Source organism: Rhodamnia argentea, chromosome 8, assembly GCF_020921035.1.
Source record: "Rhodamnia argentea isolate NSW1041297 chromosome 8, ASM2092103v1, whole genome shotgun sequence".
NCBI lineage: Eukaryota > Viridiplantae > Streptophyta > Magnoliopsida > Myrtales > Myrtaceae > Rhodamnia > Rhodamnia argentea.
Window position 1 is genome coordinate 23,175,907 of NC_063157.1, and position 13,491 is coordinate 23,189,397.

At 39.7% G+C, this 13,491-nt stretch overlaps 1 protein-coding gene across 1 annotated transcript; it reads left to right on the forward strand.

Annotated features, from left to right (window-relative positions):
- Window positions 1-9,032: 9,032 nt before the first annotated feature.
- On the forward strand, window positions 9,033-9,882 carry LOC115735466 (uncharacterized protein At1g08160-like). The gene has a single exon (XM_048283959.1). The coding sequence runs from the start codon at window positions 9,092-9,094 to the stop codon at window positions 9,689-9,691; it is 600 nt and encodes a 199-aa protein (XP_048139916.1). The 5' UTR covers window positions 9,033-9,091; the 3' UTR covers window positions 9,692-9,882.
- The last annotated feature ends 3,609 nt before the right edge of the window (window positions 9,883-13,491 follow it).

Consider the following 13,491-nt stretch of genomic DNA (forward strand, 5'->3'; position numbering starts at 1 on the left):
TAATTTAGCATGCGTCTAGACTAGGCATGGGATGGAAAAATACACCGAGAAGATTTGAAACTTCAGGGACTATATTGCAAATACTTAAAACTTCGGGGACTGTATTGCAAATACTTGAAATTTCAGGGACTGCATTGCAAATACCAAGAGAAGATGAAGAAGGGAAGATAATGAAGGGAAGATGATGAAGGGAAGGTGATGAAGAGAAGATGAAGAAGGGAAGATGATGAAGGGAAGATGATGAAGGGAAGATGAAGAAGAGAAGATGGAGAAGGGAAGATGGTGAAAAGAGGATGGTGAAATTTGGCTATAAAAGAGGAAGAGTTCTTGAGAATGGAGAGAGGAGAATTTTTTGGGTGATAGAGAATTTAGAGAGCTCTTAGAAGGGGGGAGAGTGAAAGAGAATTGAGAGAGTTTTGAGAGAGTTTTTGAGTGGAATTTTTAGAGAGGAAAAAGAGAGTTCTTGAGAAAAATTAGAAGAGAAAATTCGAGAGTGAAGAAAAGAGTTTTAATCGAGCATCATCTTCGACGAGTCCCGACACATATTTCGCCTCTCGCCACCCAACAACGCCATTGCTTGCCATTTTCGACGACAGCCGTGTTCTTCCAGCTCCGAGATCTTGAAGGGAACTATAACGTGTATGTGAGTAAGATTTTGTGTAATAGAAGGTAATCCTTCCCATCTCGATCTACATAAATGTAATCGTTTGGTTTGAACATTTGTTTGTTTATTTTAGACATGCTACGTGTTCCAAATTTTAGCATTATTACATGTTAATTTATTTTTATAAATACTCGTGACTGGCTGCGTTTTCTTTCTTTCTAAATCACCAATGGTGTATATCGTACAAAGTTCAATGTTTTACATCCCCATAAAAAAGAAGAAAAAACCAAAAAAACTGCATCTTTGAATTTCAAGTAAAATCCATCAAAATTGCCAAATCAAATATTTTTCATGAAAATGGTACCGAAAGGGCGTTAGAGAAATCTGACGTAACCAAATCCCCCGAATTCAAAATCTCCGGTTCGCAGGAATAAAATAGTTCTCCCGCTATTTTATTTAGGTTTCTAATCAACCTACCAAAAATGATTAGTGGCGACTCCAAAAAATATTTTGCAAGATAATCACAAGAATCATAAGTTGCGATTTGGTAGAGCTTGGGAGAGCTCGAACTAGGTTAATTAATCTAATTAATTAATCCGGTAGTCCATTAGCCCGAAAATTAAATCGTTCGTTATTTTTTAGGTCGCGACAGTGACGTCGGGGGATCCGTATGCTGGATAGGGTGATCGGCGCCGCAGATGTAAGGCTCGTGGATGGTGTAGATGCCGTAAAATCTTTCAGGAAGTATGGCCACGGCGGAGGGAGAGGATACGAGAAAGAGAAAGAGAAAGAGAGCTATTGCACGAGTGAGTCTATTGTCTCCCCACTCCATTGAGAGTGAAGTGGGACCTCTATATAAGGAGAGAAATGTAAGGACCTTATTTGATAAGAAAGTTCATGAGATAATGCCAAATCTTTCCGCTTGTCAAACATGAAATCCTCCAATAATCCACCATGGGCACGATCAGATTTTGGTGTCATCCAGAACAGACATATCTTCATGGCCTTATCTTGAAGATGGGAATTACGAAGTCCTCAGAGTGATAGTGATAACGGCCTTCTTTTCATCCTCTCTCTCTCTTTTCTTTAAATTTTACTGTGCATTGTTGCATTTGCTCCTATCAAAGTATATGCTTTCTTATTTCGAAAAATGACATAAATGGTCCCTGAATTTTGATCCAATGTGCAATGTGATCCTTTTTAATTTGACCGATATGGTCCCTTAACTTTAGCTTAACGTGCAACATAATCTCTTTCAATTTGTTCAATGTAATTCCCAAACTTTTGGAACATGTTCAACTTAATCCTTGAACTATAAGAAAATGTTCAAAGTTGCCCCTAAACTTGAATTAATGAAAAGACTAAGTTTAACATCTTCCTATAATTCAAAGACTAATTTGAACATTTTTCAAAATTTTGGGGACCATATTGGTTGAATTAAAAGTTCATGAACCAAATTGCATATTGGATCAAAGTTTAGGGACCATTTGTGTGATTATCCCTTCTTATTTCTTTATCCCATCCACTCACTTGGTTTTTCCTTCTTTTTGGATCCATTTGGAAAGTATTTTTCAAGGAATCATTTTCTCGAAAAATGATCTAAAAATGAACTAAAAAATAATTTTCGTCGTTTGGAATAGGAAATCTGATTTGATTTTCCTAGATATGTCTACATTTATTCGAACACTAGTAGCTTACACATGGACAATTGGGGAACCGGGTACGGGCACTAGAGTCCTAGATCCGGCCTCAATGGACCCCGGCCCGGGCGTCGGGATAGGGACAAGAGCACTTGGGTCTTGGGCGCCGCCTTGATGGACCCGAGCACGGGCACCGGGGTCCTAGGCCCGACCTCGAGGACCTAGGTACAACTTTTATGGACCGGGACCTAGGTGTTCGGGATCCAAGCTTAGGTTCCGGAATCCCGTGCTCGGTTTTTATGGACTCGAGCTTGAGTGCTGGGCCACTAGGGCTTCGGGGCGAGGCCTCAATTGACTCGAGCCCGGACATCGAGATCCGAGGCTCGATCTCAATGGACCTGCGATCGGGTGCTAGGGATCCCAACACAGGCATTGAGGTCCCGGTCCCGACCTTCATGAACACAAGCTTGGGCATTAGAGGATTGGTCCAAGACACTAGGGACCTACGAATTGGGTTTCCATTCCCAAGCGTAGAGTTAATACCCGATACCTAGTCATATTTTGGAAGATAATTTTAGAGTTTTAGGCTCTATTTGTTTTGTAAAATTAATTTTTAGCATTTTCGGGCATTTGGATCGCTTAGAAAAAGAGCCAACGAAATGTATTTCCGAGCCAACAAAAAATCTATGCTTAAATATTGGAAAACGATTTCCTCTTTAAAAAATCAAAAATCATTTAAAATATGATTAGGTATCAACACTTGGATTAGAAATTCTGCGTTTGGGCATATTAACCCAACAATTGTTCCCAGGCCCTTACTAGAATACCCGAGTCTAGATGCCAGGTTCAAGTTCATCGGGGTCGATCCATCGAGGCCAAACGCGAGTTCAAGACCCCGGTAGCTGTGCCGTCCACAGAGGTTAGGGCTTGGGACACTAGAACCGGTGGCTGGGCTTAAAACTCCTTTCTAGTTGTTGGACACCCGACTAGAGTCTACAAAGGCTAGGCCTAAGACCTCGGGGTTCATGTTCGAATCCCTAGTGCTCAAACACGGGTTCATTAAGGTCGAGCTTAGGTCCATAGTGCCGGAGCCTTAGACCACCCCGAGCACGGGTATCGGATCCATCAAGGCCAGGCCCATGACCTTGGTGCTAGTGCTTGTGGGACACTCGTGTCATGACCAAGTACATCGAAGCCGGGGCCAAGACCTTAGTGGCCGGTGCCCACGTCCATGGAGGCTAAACGCTTGTCTATTGAGGCCAAGCTTGCCACCTTGACGTCCATGCTTAGATCCTCGGCGCTTAGGCCCGAGTCTATCAAGGTTGGATCCGAGAACTAGGCGCTTGCGCATGGGTCTATTGAGGTTGGGCTCGGGACCTCGGTGGCTACACTTCTATCCATTGAGGCCGATCTAGATCCATCAAGGTTGGCCTAGGGACTACGTTGCCCGCGAGTCCTTGAAACCCGAGCCCAAGCCTATCGAGGATGGCTCGAGACCCCAGAGTTCGTGCCTTGGTCCACAGTGCCCAAATCCATTATGATCGAACCAAGATCGATTACCATGCTCATGCCTAGGACTTAGGTAACCATGCCATCAAGGCCAAACTTGGGGCTCTAGTGCTTGTACTCAATTTTCTAGCTGCTTATTTTTCCTAACTAAATAAGGTTTCTTTAACTAGGAAAATCTTTCCTAACTAAACAATAAAAAATATTTTTCAGTTTATTTTCGGATGCCCCTGAAAAATAATTTTCAAAAATATCACATTTTTCTAAAAATAAACTAGGGGTGAGCGGTTCCGGGTTTCATACAAATTCCATTTAGAACCTAAAACCTACCTATCGAAATAGGTTCTTCAAATTTTGGAACCTGAAATCTTTCATGAATACCTTTTGGAACTTACTATGTCACATGTTCTAGGGTCAGTTTTAGGATTTATATAGGATCCATTAAACGATTGCAGTGAATTATGACATTTAATGACCACCATTTGCTGTTACAATCTACTGATAATAACTCATATTTAGACTCACGAATAAATATAAAACATTAACGAAGTAAAAGTGTTAGTCATAGATATCGCCGAAAATTAAAGCTCAAATTAGTGGTTTCAAGATTACATGTTCATCATGGGACGTCATGGAATATCGTGGGATTACGCGAAAATATAGCAAGAAAAACACAAAAACTTGTTATAGGTTACATTACTGATTCTAGGTATGGAATCTACGAGCAGATTTCCCAATTTTTATAACTCGAAACCCAACTTACATATCTTGAAATCTGGAACCGGACAGGGTCTCCACCAGTTTGGTTCCAAGTTTTGCCACGAATCATGCTCACCCTTAAAAACTAACAGAGCCAACAAAGAATTCATTTTCCTTAATTTAAATATAAATTTTTCCTTAACTCATTTTCCTAAAAACGAACTAAACCCCAGAAAAAAGAAAAAGATGTTGTCCGTGAAACAAGTGAATCTCCACCCAAATCATTTCACTTTCAAACTCACTTCTATATTATATAGTTCACGGATTCACTTGAAATTCTTTTGACCGACGACTTTTTTAGGTGCTCGTTCTTCCTTTTCAAGCTTGGATTGCTCAAAATCCAACGGCCCAATACAATCAGATTTCTCAGATTTTGCAATCTCCTCGGTAGTTGCTCATCGACTTCAAGATTTTCCATATTTTCTTCCATTCTCCAAATCTCGGCCAACGTCGGTCAATTTTTTACCCTTGGTCAAATTCGGTCAAAGCTGAGTCAAACTGGTTTGGAATAGGTTTGGACATCCCCTGCAACATGCTTGATGCAAACAAATTAGTAGTCGTAAATGCTATTTGCACTTAGATGTAATGTGATTCGATGCATAATGGCCGATGAAACTTCAATATTTTTTGTTCAGGAATCGAGGTCGATCCCTAATAGCTAAATGGAATAGCCAAAATTTATGTGTCAACAACACAGACAATTTGTGGATCGCCACCTTGGCGATTTCTGACCGCAATTGGCTGATTGGACTATATTGAAATTTCACACAAGGGTTAAGTACTAGATTGGTAGAATTGGAAAGCTTTTGGATAAATTGGCATGTATCCAATAAATTTAAATTGATTAGGTAAATTTCCCTCAATTGATCGAGTATTTACGCTTGATCTACAAAGATATGTTTAATTGTTTATAGAATTGAAGGAGACATAACATTCAATGTTAACCAGATTGGATGAGTTCATAACATTCAATTGTTTATATAGTCACCTTATGTCCAAAATCCTCTTGTTGGTATGTCCGAATGAATCAATCAAAGAATGACCCACAAAACTTTTCTCATATGAATGTACTCATGTATGTAGCCTCCTCCTCCTCCTCCTCCTCCTTCTTCAATATCGAGATCCTCGTGACACTCATATAATCTAAAGGTTGAGAAGCACCGATGCGGCATGGGTGTACGCAAGCTTCAAGGAAGAGATTTGTACGAGAAAGTATCGCACGGATTCAGAACAATATCCGAGCTAGATCGTCAGATCAAGTAGGGTTCATGCAGGTGGAGACCGGCTTTAAGGAAGAGGTTTCTACGAGAAAGTTATTGCGTGAACTTAACATACGTTCGATTTAGATCATCAGATCAAGTAGGATTCACATAAGATCCCACGCGCATATAATAATTAATTGAGGAAAAATTACCAGATCAAGTAGGCAAGGCCCTTGCGACCAAAAAAACAAAAAAAGTTAGGTGAGGCCCGACCTCGCTGTAGTTGGACGAGGCCGACGTATTGAGGAAAAATTACTAGATCAAGTAGGCAAGGCCCTTGCAACCAAAAAAAAAAAAAGTAGGTGAGGCCCGACCTCGCTGTAGTTGGACGAGGCTGACCTCGCCAGCCCATCTTTGGCCTGTTGCTGAGGTTCGCCGATCGGCTGGAGTAAGAAGAGAAAAAAAATAAAAAAAATAAAAAGAGTAAAATATAAAATCAAAAAATATTAAAATATAATTTAAAATTGCCACACCAGCACCGACTGTGCCACGTCAGCGATTTTCGGTCAATATTTGCCGAAATGAATGAATTGGCACGATTACAAAAAGTTTATGACTAAATTAACATAAAAAAGATTTATAACTAAATTGACACGATTATAATAGATATTGAAAAACAAAAGTATTATCCATTACAATTGTGTTAATTCAGTCATAAATCTTTTTTTTTACTGAATTGACACAATTGTAACAGATTTAGTACTTTTTTTTTTCAATTATCTCAATTATTGACTTGGGCAGCTCAAATTGGTGTCAGCATTTCAGCTCAAAGTGCTTGCTCACGCTGCGCAAGCAAAGCCACCAGATCGAGAATTTGATTCCGCCGACTTGAGAAGAAAAGGCTAAAAAGGCGCAGGGCCTGTTATTACTTCACTCACCCCTTTGCGTAAAAGTAAAAAGCATCTTGATGTCCATTAAATCAACCGGAAAAATAGAAACAAACACATATATTTTTACACAAACGGCTTTATTTATTCTCGATTTGAAGGATTCAATCTATGATGGCTTACGCTATGATCCCTCTTAGATTGATTAGCATATCGATACATTGTATCGAGGAACTTCATCTATTATTCAAACATTGGCAATTGTTATTCGGCATCTTTATCAATATTGATAGACCAATTTCGACTTGATCGGGTCCAGAAAATTCAAGGCGAAATAGTACGAACAGTCCTTAAACTTTGGTCCATTTGCAATGCCATCCATGAGTTTCTAATTTGTTCAACGAGATTCATGAACTATTGATAAATATTCAATCTAGTCATTAAGCTACATTAAGACGTTTAATGTCGCCCTTCCGTTAATTTCATTTTATTTTTGGTCAGATCCGTTAATTTAAATATAAGGGAATATGTTGACTTGGTTTCTAATCCTTTATGCTTGGACCGTGGACCCCCAAAAAAATGTTGCATCCACGTAAGTAAGATATTCATATTAAATCATGATATATTAATCTACACCATCAAATAACAATAAACGTGTTAATGCCCTAGTTTTTTTTTTTTTTTGGCGTTTCTAAAGTAAATAGAGAAAAAGATGGATATTTTGACTCACTATGTTTAGCAATCCAACTAAGTATATAAAATATTCGTTATCAAATAATCCAATTTTGAGCAAATGGAGGGTTTACATTGAACTTTCACCGATAATTTAAAAGCTCCATTGAAGAAATTAAATATTCAAGGACCACATTACACATTGGGCCAAAATTCACGGGCTATTCGTGTTATTTCTCATAAATCAATTTGGGTGGGCTTAGCAAAGAAAACATTTAGTTAAAGATATAATGTTTGCTTGCAACTGAATATATTGTTGGTGATTTGGGTATGAGGATTCACTGGGATTTTCATTGGGTTTTGAATAGGAACTAAATATATGCAGATGGTGTGTTTGGTTCAGCTTTGAAAATGGGTTTTGGAGAAATGCAAATGTCTTTGGCCTAAGGGGCTTTAAGGAAATGCAAATGACGTTTGGTAAAAAATCCTCTGGAAAGCAACTTTGGGATAAATAGTGTTTGGCAAAAAGAATTTTGCAAAGGGATTTGGCGCGTTATTTCTTTTTTTATTAAAAAAAATCAAATGTAGGTATGAGCAGGGTGGGGACTGTCGCCAAGGGTCGTGCGACCACAAGCGACGTGGCTTGAGGTCACGCAACCGACTCTTCATCGGCTAGACGTGGCCTTGTCGGCTGCCCTCGCGCAAAGAAGATGAACATTAACAACGAGGGGCAAAACCGACATTTGAAAGAATTAGAGAGGGTAGTTTTGGAAGGAAAAAAATAAATAAAATCTTGGGCTAGCATTTCGTCAAATGCTGAAAGTTCAATATCGGTCCATACCAGGATTGAGATTTTAGGCTTCCCAAGGCTGACATTTGGCCAAATGCCTCTTGAAAAGTATTGTCAAATGCCCCATCATTCCCCAAGGGGCTTTATAAGCATAAAGTCTCTCGAGAAAACTGAACCAAATGCACACATATGAATTCATCTATAGTTAGCTCTCAATGAATGGTTCCTTGTACTATAATCAACATCCAGTTTATCAACGATCCCGCGCTAATCGCTATTACACTTTTGTTATTTAAGACAATTTTTAACAAAGCTGATCCTTTCGCTTTCATGACCCGGAAAAAGCAAAAGGAGCATTCCGAATGAGATGTGCGAAAGACAGTGACGCAGTGGAAAAACCAGGAGGCAAGGCAAGAACAATTATTGCCTTATTGGACAAGACTGCTGTGAACATAAGATGTCTTAAGAACCCTCTCTTCCTCGCCAAAGAATGATTCTCTTATCTTTCTCTCTTTTATTTCCATTCACATAACAAGGTCGACTATTTCCTTCCATGCATAATACCCAAAAATGAAATTTTGATTATGGTTCCATAAAGCTTTGCTTAATCATCCAACATTCATGTTTTGAATAGTGTAAGATTTACTTGATCGTTTTCACATTTTGCTAGAGTTTGATGACAGGCTTCAACTTCAACAAGACGTTAATTCTCTATCAATGTTGGGTAGGATTAAGCAGTCCGATTTCGATTTGTCGCGTCACTTTATAAATTCTCTTATATAGATCGACTTTAATGCCCCGACTCTTATACATTTTCCGAATTATAGCAAAGAAAGGATTGAGCTGATTATAAAACTGACGGATGAAGCTTTTGTCGTAAGATAATGTTCTTAAACCCAATGGCACAACTGTCGCTAACTTCATGAACAAAACATTCTCGACCTTTTTATTCCGTATAAAACCCTAATTCGATCGTCAATTCCGTGCGAGACGGAGCTAACAAATAGACACCCCTTCAAGCTCCCAGAAACATGGCCACCACAACGACGCCGCCGCCGCCAAGGCAAAGAGGCCGATTCGGACTCGCGAAATGTGCAGCCCTGACCTTGCTGTCCCTGATCGTGCTGGCGGGCTTGGCCGTGCTCATCGCTTGGCTGGTCATCCACCCGAGACGGCTGGTTTTCACCGTGGACGACGCCTACATCGACCATTACAACTTGACCAAGGACCACCTCGACGCCACGTTCGACCTCTCCCTGCGGGCCTACAACCCGAACCGCAGGGTCTCCGTGTATTACGACGACATCCAGGTGACGGTGGAGTACGACCACCAGGGCCTCGCGAGCACAACTGCCGAGCCCTTCTTCCAGGGCCACAGGAACGAGACCGAGTTGCACGTGATGCCGCAGGCTTGGGACGTGGCCCTGCACAGTCCCGCGTCGAAGATCCTGAGGACCGAGAGGTCGTCCGGAGCGGTACAGCTCGAGGTTCGGCTTCATGCCAAGGTCAGGTTTAAGGTCGGGATCTGGAAGTCACGGCATCGGTTGCTCCGGGTTTATTGCGCCCCTGTGCTCGGCCTCTTCACGAGGGCTCGGAGTTTCGGGACGAAGGACTGCGACGTCGACCTCTAGGGCATTGCCGGTTGCGAAAATCCAATTCATTCAGCTATACTTTCTTTGGTTTCTAAGCATGTTTTTCTTCTCTTTCTTTCGAACGAGGGGAGTGTGATTGTTGAATATTATTCGTGATTTTGTATTCCTTTGTTTTGGACGATCAATTGTTGGTGTATCGTGTATAAAACATTCGTATTGTGTCTGCAAATGAATCTCTCGTATATGAAATGCGAACAATTTACCTCTTTAACTCTCTATATGTGTAAGCTGCGAACTGTAAATCCGAAGTGAAGGGATGTATCGCAAACCGATTCAAAACGATCACACAGATAATAGAAGAAAAAATAGACGACTTACAGTTTTACCCGGATTCACCCCGGAATAGAGCGACGTCCCGCAAAGAGATTTCACTATAATATTGCCTTTTTCAAGAACACAACTCGTTACAATGATCTCTCATACGAGTACAATATATATAACATAAACCGGGTCCAAAATCTAAGCCTATCATAATCCCTTTGCCACAACAAACGAGCCAACTTAAACACAAGCCAAAACCCATTGTTGTTTCGGGGGCATTGCCCTCGAACCCTCTCCCGCTCACCAAAGAGCGGAACACCTGCCCGTTTACCGGTCAATGGGACCCCTATTTCTCGGGCGTTGCCCCCGAATCTCCGCATTCCTTGCGCATGGGTCATATGTCATCGAATCATACTTCAGTTTCCCTAAACTTATGTGTGCTTGCCCGATATGAGAAACAGGGGTCCCCGAAGTATTCACCAACTCCAACACGAAATACGTGACTTATCATCATCGTCACATCTAACAAATAATCGAAAGAGAAAATCGTCTCGTGACAAAGCGATCGTGGTGACATGCATTGCAAAAATCAACTTAGATTTAAATACACCAAAGAGAAAGCCGATCGTTACACTCGAAGCAATAACGCTTGCGATTACGTGAAACGTATAAAAAGGACGAGGGAACAAGAAGAGTAGGAAAGTAGGAAGGAAATTACGCGGGACGTATCGGGATTGGTCAGGTCTATGTGCATGGAAAGGTAATTGAAAAATCAATGTGTGTGTATCTATATATATATATATATATATATATATATATATAATATGAATATGTAAGGATATTTACAGACCAAAAAAAGAATAATTCAAAATGAATAAACCGTCAAAGGGCATATGGGAAAATATAAGATAAAACAGTGGCCCGCAATTCATATCTAGAAAGCCCACAGCCCATTGCCCATCCTCTCTCTTTAAAAAATAAGCTTTGCCGGGCTTGGCAATAAAATAACTCAGAAACTTTTTTAAAAATTATTGACATTGTCTATGCTAGCGCCGTCAGTGCTATATAGGATGTCCGGCGTCCGGATCAGTGATTTCCCATTGAAATTGGCTAGATGAATTTTATTGACAAAGTATTAATTTGCAAAATTGAAATGTTTACAACCGAATCGGCCAAAGCGCAATAAATTTATGTCTTGGGTCAAACTGTTTCTCTGTTATTTTATTTATTTATTTTTCCCTCTTCGTTATGTTTCGATTTGACGAGCCTCGACAAATGGCAATCACTTATTTCTTGAAAAGCCAAAGTCTACTACACTCGTAACAATTCATAAAATCACACGAAAATGAAAGCCAAACCAACTTCAAGCTTTAAACAACATGCTGCCTCGTGTATGGTTTAACAATAAACAAAACTAATAAGTCTAAGGTATCTTTTGTCGTACGAATAAAAAAAAAAAAAAAAGAAACCAAACTATTCAACGAAATATGTTCAATTCAGCTCACGACCTAACCATCCTTCCATAAAAGTTCTCTCGAATCGAATCCAATTGCCAAAACTGGTTCGATTCGATGTGGTTTAACAGTTTGAACCATCCTCTAGTCGTCCCTAATGGCGATCGCTACCCTCAATAATTGAATTTCAATGAAAATGCTCTATGATTGTCTATACAATTTTACTTTGAAGAAATTTTTAGGTGACACTACTTGATTTGTCTTTTAGCGGACCTCATCCTCCTCAATCTAAATCCTCCATTTGCCATTGCCTCACTAGTGTGGAGTGCTACATCCAAGGTTTCATCCCGAATGGCGTCCTCCTCAACTGACCTAGCCGTCTAATGTTATATATATATATATAGGATGTCCGAGACTCTTTTAAGTAAATAATTAAAGACACAAAAAGTTATAGGTTAAAAGGGTGTTTCGAAAAGCATTTCGTAAATTGTGATTTGAAAGTGTATTGGGAAGCAACCTTGGTTTAAATGGTGTTTTGCTATTTTTTAAGTTAAAAATAAAAATAAAAACCAGCGAAGGACTTAATGGTCGGTGGGTCGTTGGCAAGACAGGCACCGATGCCTTGGGTCATCCGAGGACGTTGGGGGTCGTGCAATCTCAAGAGGCTGTTGATGCCAGATTTGGCTTGTCGGTGACGCCGTGCGAGGTGAGGACATTTCGGGAATTATGAAAATTTCGAAAGGACAAAGCCGAAAGAAATTCCGAAAATGCTCAAAACCCAGAGCATCTTCGGGCTTGCCTTGGGATGAATGCTTTTGAGTATGGCAAATGGCAATCTGCCTATTCTATAGACACCAACTAATTGGTACCAATCCTCACTGGATGTGATATTCGTCTTGTAATCGGTCCAACTTTGGTTAGGTCAAAAATCAATTTCGGACTCCTGGGCCTCAAAGGTCTTTAGGCTTTGCGTTGCCAACCACCTCCTGAGTATGGCTATCTCCCTATCCTGTAGACATTGACTAATTTGTACAAATCCTCACTCGATGTGATAGTCCTTCTGTTCTACACAAACCGAACGGCCGATAACTAAAAAAAAAAATTATATTATGAAAATTATACTAATTTTTCACTAATTTGTATTATACCAAAGTGTTTTAACAATATCAATTTTTTTAACAAGTTATAAGAAAAAAAAAAGTTCCATGATTTGATTAAATGGCATCTCACAAAGACACAATCATAACAAAGTGACCGGTCAATTCACTCAATTATTTGTATGCTTGATGGTGGGTGAGGTTAAAAAGTAGAATCGAAGGGTGAAATAACATTCACCGCGAATTCAATAACTAGACAGGAGCAGAAATTTGCATTTGACTTTTATCGAATGGCATTCATTTCAAGTTTAGATCAATAGTTTTTCGTAGAAGATTTTGTGCTAATTGTGTTCCGGAAGTATAAATTTTCAACCGTTATCAAACAAATTTCTATTTCAGAAGTAGAAATTTTATCCTATTGTCAAATATTTTTCTTTGGTTAGAAATCTACTTATGGAGCAAAAATAAATAAATAAAAAATCAATTTCTGCTCGGAATCATAGGTAAAAAAAAAATTAATTTTTAGTTAATAATTAATTTCTGAAGCAGAAATATTATCGACCCCTACCCGCCTCGCCCGCACCTTATTAATTACTCCAGAGAAAATCCAGTTTAGGGGAATGTAAAAGTTGCGCCAGACATCTTTCAAAGCGACGAGTGCGGGTGATCAGATCACTTCCACGCCAAGTTTCAAGTGTTGCTTTGAAATCTGTGTATCAATCAAAGGCTCCTTTCCAATGAGGATTAACCCCCCACGAATTTATGCAGCTAATTTAGGTTAGTAATTAACAAAAAAATCACGGCGGTTGATGTGAAGTGACACCCTCAATTCACTCGCCCGATCAAGACCTAATTTTCTGACAAAAAAACAAAACCTCAACATTAAGTTGTATTACCAATTCTGCCTCGAATTTATTGTTTTATCTTAAAAAAATCTCGAACTCTAGATTCAATTTCAAATCTTTCC

Bases quoted from the DNA above. Each gene is read 5' to 3' on its own strand.
- LOC115735466 (XM_048283959.1), top strand. From the start codon at position 9,092: ATGGCCACCACAACGACGCCGCCGCCGCCAAGGCAAAGAGGCCGATTC.